The sequence below is a fragment of the Hordeum vulgare genome, chromosome 2H (assembly GCF_904849725.1).
Source record: "Hordeum vulgare subsp. vulgare chromosome 2H, MorexV3_pseudomolecules_assembly, whole genome shotgun sequence".
Taxonomy (NCBI): domain Eukaryota; kingdom Viridiplantae; phylum Streptophyta; class Magnoliopsida; order Poales; family Poaceae; genus Hordeum; species Hordeum vulgare.
In genome coordinates this window covers 70740413-70757660 of record NC_058519.1, presented here as the reverse complement: position 1 = coordinate 70757660, position 17248 = coordinate 70740413, and the positions used below count along the sequence as shown (strand labels likewise).

General features: G+C 46.5%; 1 protein-coding gene across 1 annotated transcript; it reads left to right on the top strand.

The window, feature by feature from the left end:
* The first annotated feature begins 5532 nt into the window (after window positions 1-5532).
* LOC123429611 (peroxidase 2-like) lies at window positions 5533-7450 on the top strand. The gene is made up of 2 exons (XM_045113634.1): window positions 5533-5993; window positions 6509-7450. Exons 1-2 carry the CDS (start codon window positions 5568-5570, stop codon window positions 7271-7273), a joined length of 1191 nt encoding a protein of 396 aa, XP_044969569.1. The 5' UTR covers window positions 5533-5567; the 3' UTR covers window positions 7274-7450.
* The last annotated feature ends 9798 nt before the right edge of the window (window positions 7451-17248 follow it).

Below are 17248 nucleotides of genomic sequence, written 5' to 3'. Positions count from 1 at the left end.
GAACCTGCAAATTATGAAGAAGCAATGGTGGGCCCAGATTCCAACAAATGGCTAGAAGCCATGAAATCCGAGATAGGATCCATGTATGAGAACAAAGTGTGGACTTTGGAGATACTACCTGAGGGCCGCAAGGCTATTCAGAACAAATGGATCTTTAAGAAGAAGACGGACGCTGACGGTAATGTGACCGTTTATAAAGCTCGACTTGTGGCAAAGGGTTTTTCACAAGTTCCAGGAATTGACTACGATGAGACTTTCTCTCCCGTAGCGATGCTTAAGTCCGTCAGAATCATGTTAGCAATAGCTGCATTTTTCGATTATGAAATCTGGCAGATGGATGTCAAAACGGCGTTCCTTAACGGTTTCCTTAAGGAAGAGTTGTATATGATGCAACCCGAAGGTTTTGTCGATCCTAAAAATGCTGACAAAGTGTGCAAGCTCCAGCGATCCATTTATGGACTGGTGCAAGCATCTCGGAGTTGGAACAAGCGCTTTGATGAGGTGATCAAAGCATTTGGGTTTATACAAGTGGTTGGAGAATCTTGTATTTACAAGAAAGTGAGTGGGAGCTCTGTGGCGTTTCTAATATTATATGTGGATGACATATTACTGATTGGAAACAACGTAGAGCTTTTGGAGAGCATAAAAGGTTACTTGAATAAAAGTTTCTCTATGAAGGACCTAGGAGAAGCTGCTTACATTCTAGGCATTAAGATCTATAGGGATAGATCAAAACGCCTGATAGGACTTTCACAAAGCACATACCTTGATAAAGTTTTGAAGAGGTTCAAGATGGAACAGTCCAAGAAAGGGTTCTTGCCAGTGTTACAAGGTACGAGATTGAGTAAGACTCAGTGCCCAGCAACTGATGAAGATAGAGAGCATATGCGCTCCGTCCCCTATGCTTCAGCCATAGGTTCTATCATGTATGCGATGCTGTGCACTAGACCGGATGTTAGCCTGGCCATAAGTATGGCAGGTAGGTTCCAGAGTAATCCAGGAGTGGATCACTGGACGGCAGTCAAGAATATCCTGAAGTACCTGAAAAGGACTAAGGAGATGTTTCTCGTGTATGGAGGTGACGAAGAGCTCGCCGTAAAAGGTTACGTCGATGCAAGCTTCGACACAGATCCGGACGACTCTAAGTCGCAAACCGGATACGTATTCATTCTTAATGGGGGTGCAGTAAGCAGGTGCAGTTCCAAGCAAAGCGTCGTAGCAGATTCTACATGTGAAGCAGAGTACATGGCTGCCTCGGAGGCGGCTAAGGAGGGTGTCTGGATGAAGCAGTTCATGACGGATCTTGGAGTGGTGCCAAGTGCACTGGATCCAATAACCTTGTTCTGTGACAACACTGGTGCCATTGCCTTAGCAAAGGAACCAAGGTTTCACAAGAAGACCAGACACATCAAACGACGCTTCAACCTCATCCGCGACTACGTCGAGGAGGAGGACGTAAATATATGCAAAGTGCACACGGATCTGAATGTAGCAGACCCGCTGACTAAACCTCTTCCACGGCCAAAACATGATCGACACCAGAACTGTATGGGTGTTAGATTTATTACAATGTAGTTCACATGGTGATGTGAGGGCTAGATTATTGACTCTAGTGCAAGTGGGAGACTGTTGGAATTATGCCCTAGAGGCAATAATAAATGTATAGTTATTATTATAATTCCTGTATCAAGATAATAGTTTATTATCCATGCTATAATTGTATTGAATGAAGACTCATTTACATGTGTGGATACATAGACAAAACACCGTCCCTAGCATGCCTCTAGTTGGCTAGCCAGTTGATCGATGATAGTCAGTGTCTTCTGATTATGAACAAGGTGTTGTTGCTTGATAACTGGATCACGTCATTGGGAGAATCACGTGATGGACTAGACCCAAACTAATAGACGTAGCATGTTGATCGTGTCATTTTGTTGCTACTGTTTTCTGCGTGTCAAGTATTTATTCCTATGACCATGAGATCATATAACTCACTGACACCGGAGGAATGCTTTGTGTGTATCAAACGTCGCAACGTAACTGGGTGACTATAAAGATGCTCTACAGGTATCTCCGAAGGTGTTAGTTGAGTTAGTATGGATCAAGACTGGGATTTGTCACTCCGTGTGACGGAGAGGTATCTCGGGGCCCACTCGGTAATACAACATCACACACAAGCCTTGCAAGCAATGTAACTTAGTGTAAGTTGCGGGATCTTGTATTACGGAACGAGTAAAGAGACTTGCTGGTAAACGAGATTGAAATAGGTATGCGGATACTGACGATCGAATCTCGGGCAAGTAACATACCGAAGGACAAAGGGAATGACATACGGGATTATACGAATCCTTGGCACTGAGGTTCAAACGATAAGATCTTCGTAGAATATGTAGGATCCAATATGGGCATCCAGGTCCCGCTATTGGATATTGACCGAGGAGTCTCTCGGGTCATGTCTACATAGTTCTCGAACCCGCAGGGTCTGCACACTTAAGGTTCGACGTTGTTTTATGCGTATTTGAGTTATATGGTTGGTTACCGAATGTTGTTCGGAGTCCCGGATGAGATCACGGACGTCACGAGGGTTTCCGGAATGGTCCGGAAACGAAGATTGATATATAGGATGACCTCATTTGATTACCGGAAGGTTTTCGGAGTTACCGGGAATGTACCGGGAATGACGAATGGGTTCCGGGAGTTCACCGGAGGGGGGCAACCCACTCCGGGGAAGCCCATAGGTATTTGGGGGGGTCACACCAGCCCTTAGTGGGCTGGTGGGACAGCCCACCAATCCCCTATGCGCCAAGAAAGAAAATATCAAAGGAAAGAAAAAAAAAAAAGGGAAAGGTGGGAAGGGGGAAGGACTCCCTCCCACCAAACCAAGTAGGACTCGGTTTGGGGGGGGAGAGTCCTCCCCCCTGGCTCGGCCGACCCCTTGGGGTTCCCTTGGACCCCAAGGCAAGGTCCCCCTCCCTCCTCCTATATATATGGGGCTTTTAGGGCAGATTTGAGACGACTTTCTCACGGCTGCCCGACCACATACCTCCATAGTTTTTCCTCTAGATCGTGTTTCTGCGGAGCTCGGGCGGAGCCCTGCTGAGACAAGATCATCACCAACCTCCGGAGCGCCGTCACGCTGCCGGAGAACTCTTCTACCTCTCCGTCTCTCTTGCTGGATCAAGAAGGCCGAGATCATCGTCGAGCTGTACGTGTGCTGAACGCGGAGGTGCCGTCCGTTCGGTACTAGATCGTGGGACTGATCGCGGGATTGTTCGCGGGGCGGATCGAGGGACGTGAGGACGTTCCACTACATCAACCGCGATCTCTAATCGCTTCTGCTGTACGATCTACAAGGGTACGTAGATCACTCATCCCCTCTCGTAGATGGACTTCACCATGATAGGTCTTCGTGCGCGTAGGAAATTTTTTGTTTCCCTTGCGACGTTCCCCAACATATCGAACTATGTTAACTGTGCCTGTGACAGTTGCATCAGCCGAACGAAGTTTTTCAAAGTTGAAGTTATTGAAAAATTATTTGAGGTCAACTATGTCGCAAGAAAGATTGAATGGATTGGCAATATGTTGTATTGAGAAGGATGTGTTGGATAACATCGATCTTGACACTATCATTAATGATTTTGCGTCAAAGAATGCACGGAGGAGCCGTTTCTCATGATCAACGAAGGCTTGCAGGTTTGTTAGCGTCATATATTTTTGTTTATGCTATGTAACTTCTATGGTATATGATGAAGTATGAAGTTGTTATTATATATTAGTTAACAAGGAAAATTACCACTGTTTATTGTAGCTTTGCAAAAAAAAACTATCAATATATGGAATCTTTTTTTTCCTTCTATGTCGCCTTGGGCCCATTTATTTGACTTCGCCCCGGGGCCTCCGAAACTTCAGGACCGGCCCTGACTCCAACAATGCTAGGCACACAACCGGGACGGTGGCTAGGCGGAGAGAACCTTAATCCCTCTTCAACAGAGCCATCATTGTCTCGCCTTACTGGGCAGGATACAAACCGTAACCAAATTCAAAGAAACATCTAAAATCAAACCCCTCCTACCTGTAAGGGACGGGATCCACCCTGCCCTCATGCCGGCAAGGCCACAAAAATGGGATCCACCCTGCCCTCTTCAAAATTTCTCCTTGCGACGAACATAAATATGCAAACGAAACTCAATTTGGGCTTTTGGTTCAAAGGATATAGTAGGCTGACAATTAAAGATGAAATGAAAAGGACATGTGAGGTGGGATGGAAACAAGGTCCGTCATGCTTCTTCGGTTTGCAAGCGAGGTGCCAATTTATCTACATTTTCCTCCGGAAACCTTGTGGGTGCTAACCCAAAGATAAGGACGGCGAATATTATCAATATTTTTCATAACCTCTATGGGGATGTCGTACGTGTGAGTGAGATGGTAAATGGTGATGGCCGTTAGAACTGCCTTAAAAAGCACGACACGGCCTCGGAGGCCACACATGTCTTCCTTGACAAGGGGAAAGCGTGTCGGGGACCTTGTCCTCGAAATGCTGAGAGTGAATTGTTTTGAGGCGCTGGACGTAGAAAGGAAGGCCGAGGTATCGCATCAGAAACAAGATGTGCATTGCTGGGAAAGGATGAAGGGTATCAGCGAGACTAGTGTTTTCACAACGAATGGAACCAACGAGACTGTTAGATACCAAGTGGTCATCTTGGAAAGACACCAACAAATAATTTCAAACAATACTTTTAGAAATATGCCTTAGTTTATGCCCCCAAGAGGTCGTTCTCCTATTCTGTTATGCCCTATTAGTCACTTGTGTAGTTTAAAACTTAATTAGGAGGTTTTTTAACATGATCTCTCTTACCTCCCCTTTTCACATGAAAGGTAAGAGCATAAATAGATGTGAGACGTTGACTGCATTAAGTAGTGGGTTTGATTAAGTATTACATTCTTACCTTCTATGTAAAAAAGAAAGGGTAAGAGGGAGTATCATGTCAAAATTGCTCAAAACTTAATACAAACGAAGATATTAACGAACCTGTTTGCCCAACAAATTCCAACAACAACCGGTTGTTGCCAGTTCTCCCGTTGAAGAAGAAAACTATCTCCCAGTGGGCATCGTAACATGTTAAGAACTTGTTCATCGTACATCACGCCGCAGCATGATGTGCAGCACAGTTGGAATATCCTGGTTGAACACATGCGTGGAATTATTGTTCCAAAAATTCTTCGCCTCCACTTGAACCAACCGACATTTCGTTGATAAAATTACCTATCTACGAGATACTTCCCCTCCCCTGAAACATGCCTGAGCAACTCACAAGCTCCGTCGGCGCAGAAGCGATATATGGGACAGTCAGGTCAATCAACCCCGGATGAGTTGTTCATGTTCATCCATGTTCCCAGTTGACATTGATCTACAAGATGCGCCAATCAAAGAAGCTCCACTGCTCCACACATGCATATGCATAGCAACAATTCGTTCTTGATACATTCCTGGAACCGACCTATAAGTAGACGAGCACAAGAGCGTCAGCGTCAGGGGGCACAGTGGCTGAAGCGCCGAACCTGCAGACATGGCAAACCTTGCCGTTGCCATCTTGTTTGCATCGCTCGCCGCCGTGGCTACTGCGCAAAAAGCCCCCACGCCGGCGGCGGAAATGCCGGCCTATCAGGGTTCCTATCCAAGCTACGCTAGTCCGCCGGTAGCGGAAATGCCAGCCTACCAAGGTTCCTATCCAAGCCACATCGGCTCCCCAGCTGCTAGCCCGAGCTACACCTTCGCTGCTGCCGTTCCGGCACCAAGCCCTCCAAGCATGGCCGCACCAAGCCCCAAGCCTTCTACTTCTGCGGAACGACGGAGACTGAGAGTGGGCTTCTACAGGCGCTCGTGCCCACGGGCGGAAAAGATCGTCAGGGAGGCCGTGAGGAATGCCACGTCCACGAACCCCGGCCTCGGCGCTGGGATTATTCGGATGCACTTCCACGACTGCTTCGTACAGGTACAGTAATAATTATGAAAATTATGAAAATCCATTCATGTAAACAACTAGCAAGAGAAAATATTTATGTGCTCGATATCACTAGCTAGCTATCTCTGTTCCACAATATCTGCCATGTGCACGTGATTAGTATGCACGGCATAAAATATCTAAAAGGATTTATATTTACGAATGGAGAGAGTAGAAGAGAAAATATTTCTGCGCTCGATATCACTAGCTATCTCTGTTCCACAATATCTGCCATGTGCACGCGCGTGATTTGTATGCACGGCATAAAACCTCATGAACGTTTTAAGAATGTTCACGGTGATCGCTAAAATCGTACTACTGGATAGAATACTGCTCGTCGTAAGCATGCGTGCATGCATGTTCCGGTTATTTCAGATGTCAGATAAATATTTTATTTCCTCTTGGTATGTACAGACATGTTTCTAGCATTGTGTCGGTGTGATGCCTGGTGTTCATTAACTTATGCGTGCGAGATTTTTTTAACCGTGTGCGACATTTTCGTACAGGGTTGCGACGCTTCCGTCCTCCTCGACCCGACGGCGGCCAACCCGCAGCCGGAGAAGCTCAGCCCACCGAACTTCCCAAGCCTACGTGGCTTCGAAGTGATCGACGCAGCCAAGGAGGCGCTCGAGAAGGTTTGCCCCGGGAAGGTCTCATGCGCCGACATTGTCGCCTTCGCCGCCAGAGACGCGTCCTTCTTCCTCAGCCGTGCAAGGATCAACTTCAGGATGCCGGCGGGGCGCCTGGACGGCCGCGTGTCCCTCTCCAGTGAGGCGCTCGATTTCCTCCCCCCGCCGTTCTTCAACCTCTCGCAGCTCGTCGACAATTTCAGGGCCAAGAACCTCGACGAGGACGACCTCGTGGTGCTCTCCGGCGCGCACACCATCGGCGTGTCCCACTGCTCGTCCTTCACCAACCGCCTTCCACCGAACCCCTCCCACATGAACCCGGCATTCGCCACCCTGCTGCAGAGCAAGTGCCCGGTGAGCCCCAACATCACGAACGACCCAACGGTGGTGCAGGACATTGTGACGCCCAACCGGTTGGACACCCGGTACTACACCAATGTGCTCAAACGCAACGTGCTCTTCACCTCCGATGCGGCATTGCTGTCGTCACGGCGGACAGCCAGGAAGGTGGTGGAGAACGCACTTATCCCTAGGAGGTGGGAGAGGAAGTTTGCCAGGGCGATGGTAAAGATGGCGGCCATCGAGCTCAAGACCGCTGCCAATGGGGAGATTAGGAAGATGTGCAGGGTTGTCAACAACTAGGGTTGATTGTCGGCCTTGTAGTTAACTTAATGGGGTTTCCAGTTTATTTTGCAGCATCCGCCCTTGTTCATTCCCTGCATTTGGTCATTGTTCTTTTTTTTTTGGTTAAATTAAATACCTGACTGAATTCTACTTGATCATATTACTATTGTCAAATGAAGCCTACCTTTTAGCTCATCATGTTACCGATTTTGCTTCCTGGTGTTTGACCGTGTTTACATGGTCACTACTGAATCGTCAACCTGAGAAAGATACGCGCGGCTCCTATTGAGATTTGTCCCGTCGGACGGTTTTGTTGAATTTGTTTTACCCCTCTTGCCTTGTGCGCGGAATTCCTGTAACAGTCCGTAACCGACGTTCCACAAAATTCTCCTTTTATTTTAATGTCGCTCTGTGATTTATTTGTTTGTCGCATTCATCATCACATCATTCATATTGCATCGGCACTCCGTTGCCGTCAATTTTCAAAACTTGGGTTCGTTATTAGTTGCCGGCTCTCTATTTTGTCATTGACTGATTCGGGACCAACCACACACGCACGCGCCCGCGGCATCGCTAATTTTTTTTTTAAAGTGTGTATAAAATATTTTTGGATTGGGTTGAAACTTGGCGTGCAGTCTAGTTTTAATGTAGGTAAGCCGCGTGCCAAATTTCATCGGAATTGGAGTCGGTTTGATACCCGAACTGTCGACCGTAGTGGTATCGTCATTGGTTTACCGTCGAACGTTTTTCAGTGTTTAAAATTCTTGTGCCGGGCCGCGAACTTCCCTCTCTTCTCAGCCCAACACCTTCACACAGCCCAACCAGCCCAACTAACCCTAGGGTGCAGCCGAGACCGTCTAATTGCAATCCTACGGTCGAAATTGGAGTCAAAACCCCTAACCCTAGCCCTTGTCTATAAATAGACACCTAGATCCGGCCTCTTCTCGTTTCCCGTGCCCCCAAACCCTAGTCGACGCAGCCTCTGTCCTCCCACCTCGCGCTCAGGTCCCTCCAGGCCCGAGCCAGGCCCTCCCTGGCCCAAAGGCCGCCGCCTCCAGTCCGAGATTGCCCCGAACCTCTCTGTCGACCTCAGCCCCATCGACCCCGACCCCGCAGGCCTCGTTGGAGATCGCCCGTCGCCCCAAGCCGCCATGGCCACGCCCGAGCCGCAACTCCTCCACCGGCTCGCCCCTCCGTGCTGCGTGCCGCTCCGCCCGTGCCTCCCATGGCCACCCGCGGTAGCCAACCGCCGCCGCCTTGACGTGTCGCTGCCCGATCTGCTATCGCCGTGGCCCGGATCCAATGCATGATGGCCGGATTCATCAGTTCCCATCGCCTGCCGGTGCCCCTGCGCTCCGACCGCCGGCGCCATCGCGTTGACCGTCACCGCCCTGCCTCCAGTTCGCACTAGGAACCGGAGGAGGAGGACGACGCGCTGCAGCGCTCGCTCACTTGCCGCCGCATGGGCCGAGGCCCAGCTCGCCTGCCTCCGTTGTGGGCCGGGGCCAGATCCCAAGGCCCAGCTACTCCCCTCTCCTCTCCAAGCCACGCCCAAGTCGTTCTGCTCCAGCCAGCCCTTCCACCGAGTCGGACCAACCTAGCAAGGTGAGCATCCCCATCCCCTCTATCCCGCGCCCGTGTGCGCAATATAGCGCCCAACGTCGCTATGAGTTGTTTGGGCTTGCTGCAGATCCAGCCCAAAGATGTTTTCATTTAACCTATGAATTTGCTAATTTTAGAAAAAGAAACATTGATTTTAAAATGCTTATATCTTTTAAACCGCGCGTCGGATTGAAATAAGTTATACATGTAAAACGTGTAAAATTTCATGTAGATTAATATTTTACAACTCTCATGCATATCTAAAACTGTTAACCCTGTTTTTTGCTTTGTTTTGCGTGATGCCATGCTAAAACTGTTTAATTCGTAGCTAGTTAACCGTAACTCCGTTGGAGATGAACTATATATGTAAACCGACTAGAATGACATGCAGTTTCATGTGAACCATTTTATTCTGCCATTTAACAAATTGAAAATATGTTTAGAACACATCTGAACATATTTTGAAGTTAACGTGTGGGGTCGTTTCAGAAATACAATATGTTGTTTCCGACCTTATTTAAAATGTCTAGATAGGTAGTTCATTTGTGCTTCTCCTCTTGCCATGTTTAAATAACATTTAATATTGTCGTGTACCTAAACGGGAGTGAACCAAATAATTCGTATGTGGAGTTTCGTCAATGTGCAACTCGTTGCATATTGAGCTTCACTTAATGTGTAGTATTTGATTGTTGAGAATTGTCATGCCGTGCCTTGCATAATTAAAATGGACATGCATTATATTAGGTTGTGCATCATATCGTGCATGTGTCATGATGAATATCGTGTGTTGATTCTTGTTTACGGTTTGCTTCTTCTCGATAGAGTTCCGATCTGCTTCGGAGTATGATGATTCGTTCGACTACATTGGTTAGTCTGCTTGACGTATTCGTTATTCTCCTAAACGGGATCACGGGCAAGATGACCACATGAAGAGAGAAAGAAGAGAGGTCGGGAGACCTAACTCTAGGACAAGATTAGGGTGAAAGGAGTCATCTGGTTAATCTCCGCCGTAATAACTTGGACCCACCAAATAAAAGGCTCCTAATTTCTAATTAACATGAAATTTCTTGAAAGTGTCTAATTAGTATAAGTATATATACAGATATAGATATGGATATAGATATAGATATAGATAAATATAGATATAGATATAGATAGATGAAATATAAAAAAGAAAACAAAAAGGGACGAAATAAGCATAAAAATGGACGAAAACACCAAAATGGAAACTGGGAAGCTAGTAAATGAAAATCAGTAGCCGAAATGAACACTTGGGCTGGCCCATTCGTGCATGCCCTTCAGCGAAGGCTCAACTAATTTCTGCACATGCATGCAATGAAGCACTTGTGCTTGCCAAGGACTTGAATATGTCACATGTGATAGTGGCTTCGGATGACATGCGTGTTACTCCCTCTATTCCTAAATATAAGTCTTTTAAGAGTATCTATTAAAAAATTACATACGGATGTATATAAACATACATTAGAGTGTAGATTCAATCATTTTGCTCTGTATGTAGTCCTCTAGTGAAATATCTAAAAAGACTTATATTTAGGAACGGAGTGAGTATATCAGATATCAGCTAGGGCATGTTCTCTTCATATGCTCTTGTACTAAATGAAATCAGAGGTGGGATGAAAGACTTTGCTAAACTTAGTTTTTGTTTTGAAAATAGGGAGGCAAATTTTGAAGCTCGTGCCGTTGCGAAGGTAGCTTCGTGGGATCCTGCCACATGTGACTAGAGATCCTTCCAGATATCACCTGTATTCCTTTTGTGACGAATCCCCAGTTCACCTAAAAAAGACTACTATTTGCTACCTGCTGGCGGAAAATAGGATTTGCCATAACGAAGGAAACGAAGCAGCCGAAGAGGAAATATCATGGTTTAGCGGTGACAGCCCCATCCAATCCACGAGGCAAAAGGCCCAACCAAGAAATGCAGCTTGGCATAGGAGTAAAAGGCCCAAGTGGAAATGAGGTCCACGTGTATACCATGGTCGAATTCTCTTTCTGTTTTCTGAGGGAGAGTGAACATAGAGAAATACCTTGGCTTTCCTCTCAAGAAATATCTTTGGCAAATTAATTCTGTTATCTACATGCATTGCCTGTATCCCTACTTACCTTATGTATATCATGAAATTCCCTAAGTGGGCTATTGATGCCATTACATCACATATGTCCCATTTCTTTTGAGGTAACGTGGGGGAGTCGCATAAATATCATTTAGCTAGTTGGGGGTTAGTGACCAGGAGGGAAGAATTTGGTGGGTTGGGGTCCCTAATTTGAAGGAATACAACATGGCCCTACTTGCTTCCTAGGGGAAAAGATTCTACGATGAGATAGAGCAAAACTGGAAGAAAATTGTTCGCTATAACTATAAGTATGGAGTTGACAAGCCAAATATATTCTAGGCTAAACCTGCCCTAGGTTCTCCATTCTGGAAAAGTGTAACCTGGGCCCTAGGGGCACCAAAAAGCTTTCTTAAGTGGACTCCTGGATCTCGAGAGAACATTGCCTTCTGGCATGGTATTTATGTGGGGGAATGCTCCTTGAAAACACTTTTTTAGGGTATGTTTGAGATCTGTCACCAGCAAGAGGCTTCACTGTTGAGTAAATAGGCAATTTTCCGAGCAGATTAATCCATGAAATAATTACTAACATGGCATTGACTAGGTTCATGACATACTGATCACGGAGTATACTAGCAAGTACTACGCATATAGCAGAAACATCTACACATATAGGCAATACTACTAGTGCAGACAGAAACAGGAGAGAGACAAACACATCATACCCTCCGATCGGCCAGTTGGCCGTAGCAGCAGCGGCGGCGGGGGCAGTATCCTCTGCCGCCTTCTTCTCAGCTTCGGCCTTCTCGCGGAGACGGTCAGCTTCGCTTGGTGAAGACATGGCGATGACGAGGGAGACGCGGACGTAGACGAAGCAGACGGATGGAGGCGAGCAGTCGCGTGATCGCTCCCCAAAAACCTAATCGCCCCTCTCCCGTACAGGAACCGGAGAGGCGAGGTTTCGGAGGCCTGCTCTCCCGTCGACCGTGTACGCGGTAAACGGGACGGAGTCGCCGGCGGCAGCAGCAGTCAAGGAAGGAACGCGTGAGGCAGATGTGATCTGAATCTCGTGACGGCTAGGGTAGGGGATCGCCTGCTTATAAAGGCGTCTGGGTGGAGAGACGTGGGCCAAACCCACGTCCGAGTCGGTAACAACCACGATCCGACGTCTCGGATCGTGCCTTGTCCGTTACGTATTCTCCGTTCCTGACCGGCAAAAATAAGCGCGTAGGTATGAGCTCGGCTCGGCTCATTCCCGCGGCGAGGCGGGCGGCGGAGGAGGAGTGCGCGAGGGCACCTTCTCTTCTCACTCTCCAATAGCATGTGGAAGAGAGACCCTTATAAAGGGGTCCAAACTCTCCTCCACTAGCGGGGTGGGACTAAACTTCCCACCACCTTGTCATGCCACCACCTACATGGGCCCTTGGAGATTTTTCTGAAATGTGTCTTATGGGCCTAAGGCCCATCTCTAATTTCAACAATCCCCCACCAGATCTCAAGGGCACATCATGTTCCCTCGTTCCAATCACTGTTTTAATATACCAGCATTTCAGTGAAGACCTGTTAAGGTTGAGCTTCACCTAGAGCAAGTAGCTACACCCCGTTACAACTGAACAATGGACTATGCCTTGAATTGTCAATTTGGCGTAAAGGAGCTTCACCACAAGTCTGTTGGAAATATGCCCTAGAGGCAATAATAAATTAGTTATTATTATATTTCTTAGTTCATGATAATCATTTATTATCCATGCTATAATTGTATTGATTGAAACACAGTGCATGTGTGGATACATAGACAAAACACTGTACCTAGTAAGCCTCTAGTTGACTAGCTCGTTGATCAAAGATGGTCAAGGTTTCCTGACCATAGGCAAGTGTTGTCACTTGATAACGGGATCACATCATTAGGAGAATCATGTGATGGACTAGACCCAAACTCATAGACGTAGCATGTTGATCGTGTCATTTAGTTGCTACTGTTTTCTGCGTGTCAATTATTTGTTCCTATGACCATGAGATCATATAACTCACTGACACCGGAGGAATGCTTTGTGTGTATCAAACGTCGCAACGTAACTGGGTGACTATAAAGATGCTCTACAGGTATCTCCGAAGGTGTTAGTTGAGTTAGCATGGATCGAGACTGGGATTTGTCACTCCGTGTGACGGAGAGGTATCTCGGGGCCCACTCGGTAATACAACATCACACACAAGCCTTGCAAGCAATGTGACTTAGTGTAAGTTGCGGGATCTTGTATTACGGAACGAGTAAAGAGACTTGCCGGTAAATGAGATTGAAATAGGTATGTGGATACTGACGATCGAACCTTGGCCAAGTAACATACCGAAGGACAAAGGGAATGACATACGAGATTACATGAATCCTTGGCACTGAGGTTCAAACGATAAGATCTTCGTAGAATATGTAGGATCCAATATGGGCATCCAGGTCCCGCTATTGGATATTGACCGAGGAGTCTCTCGGGTCATGTCTACATAGTTCTCGAACCCGCAGGGTCTGCACACTTAAGGTTCGACGTTGTTTTATGCGTATTTGAGTTATATGGTTGGTTACCGAATGTTGTTCGGGGTCCCGGATGAGATCACGGATGTCACGAGGGTTTCCGGAATGGTCCGGAAACGAAGATTGATATATAGGATGACCTCATTTGATTACCGGAAGGTTTTCGGAGTTACCGGGAATGTACCGGGAATGACGAATGGGTTCCGGGGGTTCACCGGGGGGGGGGGGGCACCCACCCCGGGGAAGCCCATAGGTATTTGGGGTGCCGCACCAGCCCTTAGTGGGATGGTGGGACAGCCCAAAAGGGGCCTATGCGCATTGGGAAGAAAATCAAAGAGAAAAGAAAAAAAAAGGAAGGAGGTGGGAAAGGGAAGAAGGACTCCACCTTCCAAACCAAGTAGAATTCGGTTTGGGAGGGGGAGACCTTCCCCCTTAGGTTCGGCCGACCCCTTGGGAGTCCTTGGACCCCAAGGAAAGGCTCCCCCCTCCTCCTCGTATATATAGTGGGGTTTTGGGGCTGATTTGAGACAACTTTGCCACGGCAGCCCGACCACATATCTCCACGGTTTTACCTCTAGATCGCGTTTCTGCGGAGCTCGGGCAGAGCCCTGCTGAGACGAGATCATCACCAACCTCCGGAGCGACGTCACGCTGCCGGAGAACTCTTCTACTTCTCCGTCTCTCTTGCTGGATCAAGAAGGCCGAGATCATCGTCGAGCTGTACGTGTGCTGAACGCGGAGGTGCCGTCCATTCGGCACTAGATTGTGGGACTGATCGCGGGACGGTTCGCGGGGCGAATCGAGGGACGTGAGGACGTTCCACTACATCAACCGCGTTCACTAACGCTTCTGCTGTACGGTCTACAAGGGTACGTAGATCACACATCTCGTCTCGTAGATGGACATCACCATGATAGGTCTTCGCGCGCGTAGGAAAATTTTTGTTTCCCATGCGACGTTCCCCAACAGTGGCATCATGAGCTAGGTTCATGCGTAGATGTCTTCTCGAGTAGAACACAAAAGTTTTTGTGGGTGGTGATGTGCATTTTGCTGCCCTCCTTAGTCTTTTCTTGATTCCGCGGTATTGTTGGATCGAAGCGGCTCGGACCGACATTACTCGTACGCTTACGAGAGACTGGTTTCATCGCTACGAGTAACTCCGTTGCTCAAAGATGACTGGCGGGTGTCAGTTTCTCCAACTTTAGTTGAATCGGAATTGATCGAGGAGGTCCTTGGATGAAGTTAAATAGCAATTCATATATCTCCGTTGTGGTGTTTACGTAAGTAAGATGCGATCCTACTAGATACCCATGGTCACCACGTAAAACATGCAACAACAAAATTAGAGGACGTCTAACTTGTTTTTGCAGGGTATGCTTGTGATGTGATATGGCCAATGATGTGATGTGATATATTGGATGTATGAGATGATCATTTTGTAATAGTTAATATCGACTTGCACGTCGATGGTACGACAACCGGCAGGAGCCATAGGGTTGTCTTTAAACTAACGTTTGTGCTTGCAGATGCATTTACTATATTGCTAGGACGTAGCTTTAGTAGTAATAGCATGAGTAGCACGACAACCCCGATGGCGACACGTTGATGGAGATCATGATGATGGAGATCATGGTGTGACGCCGGTGACAAGAAGATCGTGCCGGTGCTTTGGTGATGGAGATCAAGAAGCGCATGATGATGGCCATATCATGTCACTTATGAATTGCATGTGATGTTAATCCTTTTTGCACCTTATCTTGCTTAGAACGACAGTAGCATTATGAGGTGATCTCTCACTAAAATTTCAAGACGAAATTGTGTTCTCCCCGACTGTGCACCGTTGCGACAGTTCTTCGTTTCGAGACACCACGTGATGATCGGGTGTGATAGACTCAACGTTCACATACAACGGGTGCAAAACAGTTGCACACGCAGAACACTCGGGTTAAGCTTGACGAGCCTAGCATGTGCAGACATGGCCTCGGAACACATGAGACCGAAAGGTCGAGCATGAATCGTATAGTTTATATGATTAGCATAGAGATGGTTACCACTGAAACTATTCTCGACTCACGTGATGATCGGACTTGAGATAGTGGATTTGGATCATGTACCACTCAAATGACTAGAGAGATGTACTTTTTGAGTGGGACTTATTAAGTAATATGATTAATTGAACTAATTGTCATGAACATAGTCTAATGGTCTTTGCGAATTACGATGTAGCTTGCGCTATAGCTCTACTGTTTTTATATGTTCCTAGAGAAAATTTAGTTGAAAGTTGCTAGTAGCAAACTTTGAAGAGGATTGTCCTCGTTGCTGCGCAGAAGGCTTATGTCCTTAATGCACCACTCGGTGTGCTGCACCTCGAGCATCGTCTGTGGATGCTGTGAACATCCGACATACACGTTTTTGATGACTACACGATAGTTCAGTGCAAAATACTTAATGGCTTAGAAGCAAGGCACCGAAGACGTTTTGAAATGTCACGGAACATAAGTGATGTTCTAAAGAGATGAAATTGTGATTTCATGCTCGTGCCCTTGTTGAGAGGTACGAGACCTCCGACAAGATTCTTTGTCCACAAAGTAAAGGAGAAAAGCTCAATCGTTGAGCGTGTGCTCAGATTGTCTGAGTACGACAATCACTTGAATCAAGTGGGAGTTAATCTTCCAGATGAGATAGTGATGGTTCTCCAAAGTTACTCCCACCAAGATGTGAGAGCTTCGTGATGAACTATAACATATCAAGGATAGATACAATGATCCTTGAGCGATTTGTGATGTTTGACACTGCGAAAGTAGAAATCAAGAAGGAGCATCAATAGTTGATGGTTTGTAAAACCACTAAGTTTCAAGAAAGGCAAGGGCTAGAAGGGATACTTCGTGAAACGGCAAAATAGTTGCTGCACTAATGAAGAGACCCAAGATTAAACCCGAACCCGAGACTAAGTGCTTCTGTAATGAGGGGAACAGTCACTGAGGCGAAGCAACTCTAGATACTTGGTAGATAAGAAGGCTGGCAAAAGTCGAAAGAAGTATATTTGATATACATGATGTTGATGTGTACTTTACTAGTACTCCTAGTAGCATGAGGGTATTGGATACCGGTTCGGTTGCTAAGTGATTAGTAACACGAAATGAAAGCTACGGCATAAACGGAGACTAGCTAAAGGCGAGGTGATGATACATCTTGGAAGTGTTTCCAAGGTTGATATGATCAAACATCGCACGCTCCCTTTACCATCGGGATTGGTGTTAAACCTAAATAATTGTTATTTGGTGCTTGCGTTAAGCATGAACATGATTGGATCGTGTTTATTGCAATACGATTATTCATTTAAAGAGAATAATGGTTACTCTATTTTCTTGAATAATCACCTTCAATGGTTTATTGAATCTCGATCGTAGTGTTACACATGTTCATGATATTGGTGCCAAAAGATACGAGGTAATGATGATAGTACCACTTACTTGTGGCACTGCCGCTTGAGTCATGTTAGTATAAATTGCATGAAGAGGCTCCATGCTGATGGATCTTTATACTCACTTGATTTTGAATCACTAGTGACATGCAAATCATACCACATGAGCAAGGCCTTGTTTTCATTGAGATGAAATAAGATAGTAACTTGTTGGAAGTGATACATTTTGATGTACGCAGTCCAATGGGTGCTGAGGCACGCAGTGGATATCATTATGTTCTTACTTCAATGACGATTTGAGTAGATACTAGAGTATTTGCTTAATGAATCACAAGTCTGAAATATTGAAAATTTCAATTCTGTTTCGGAGTGAA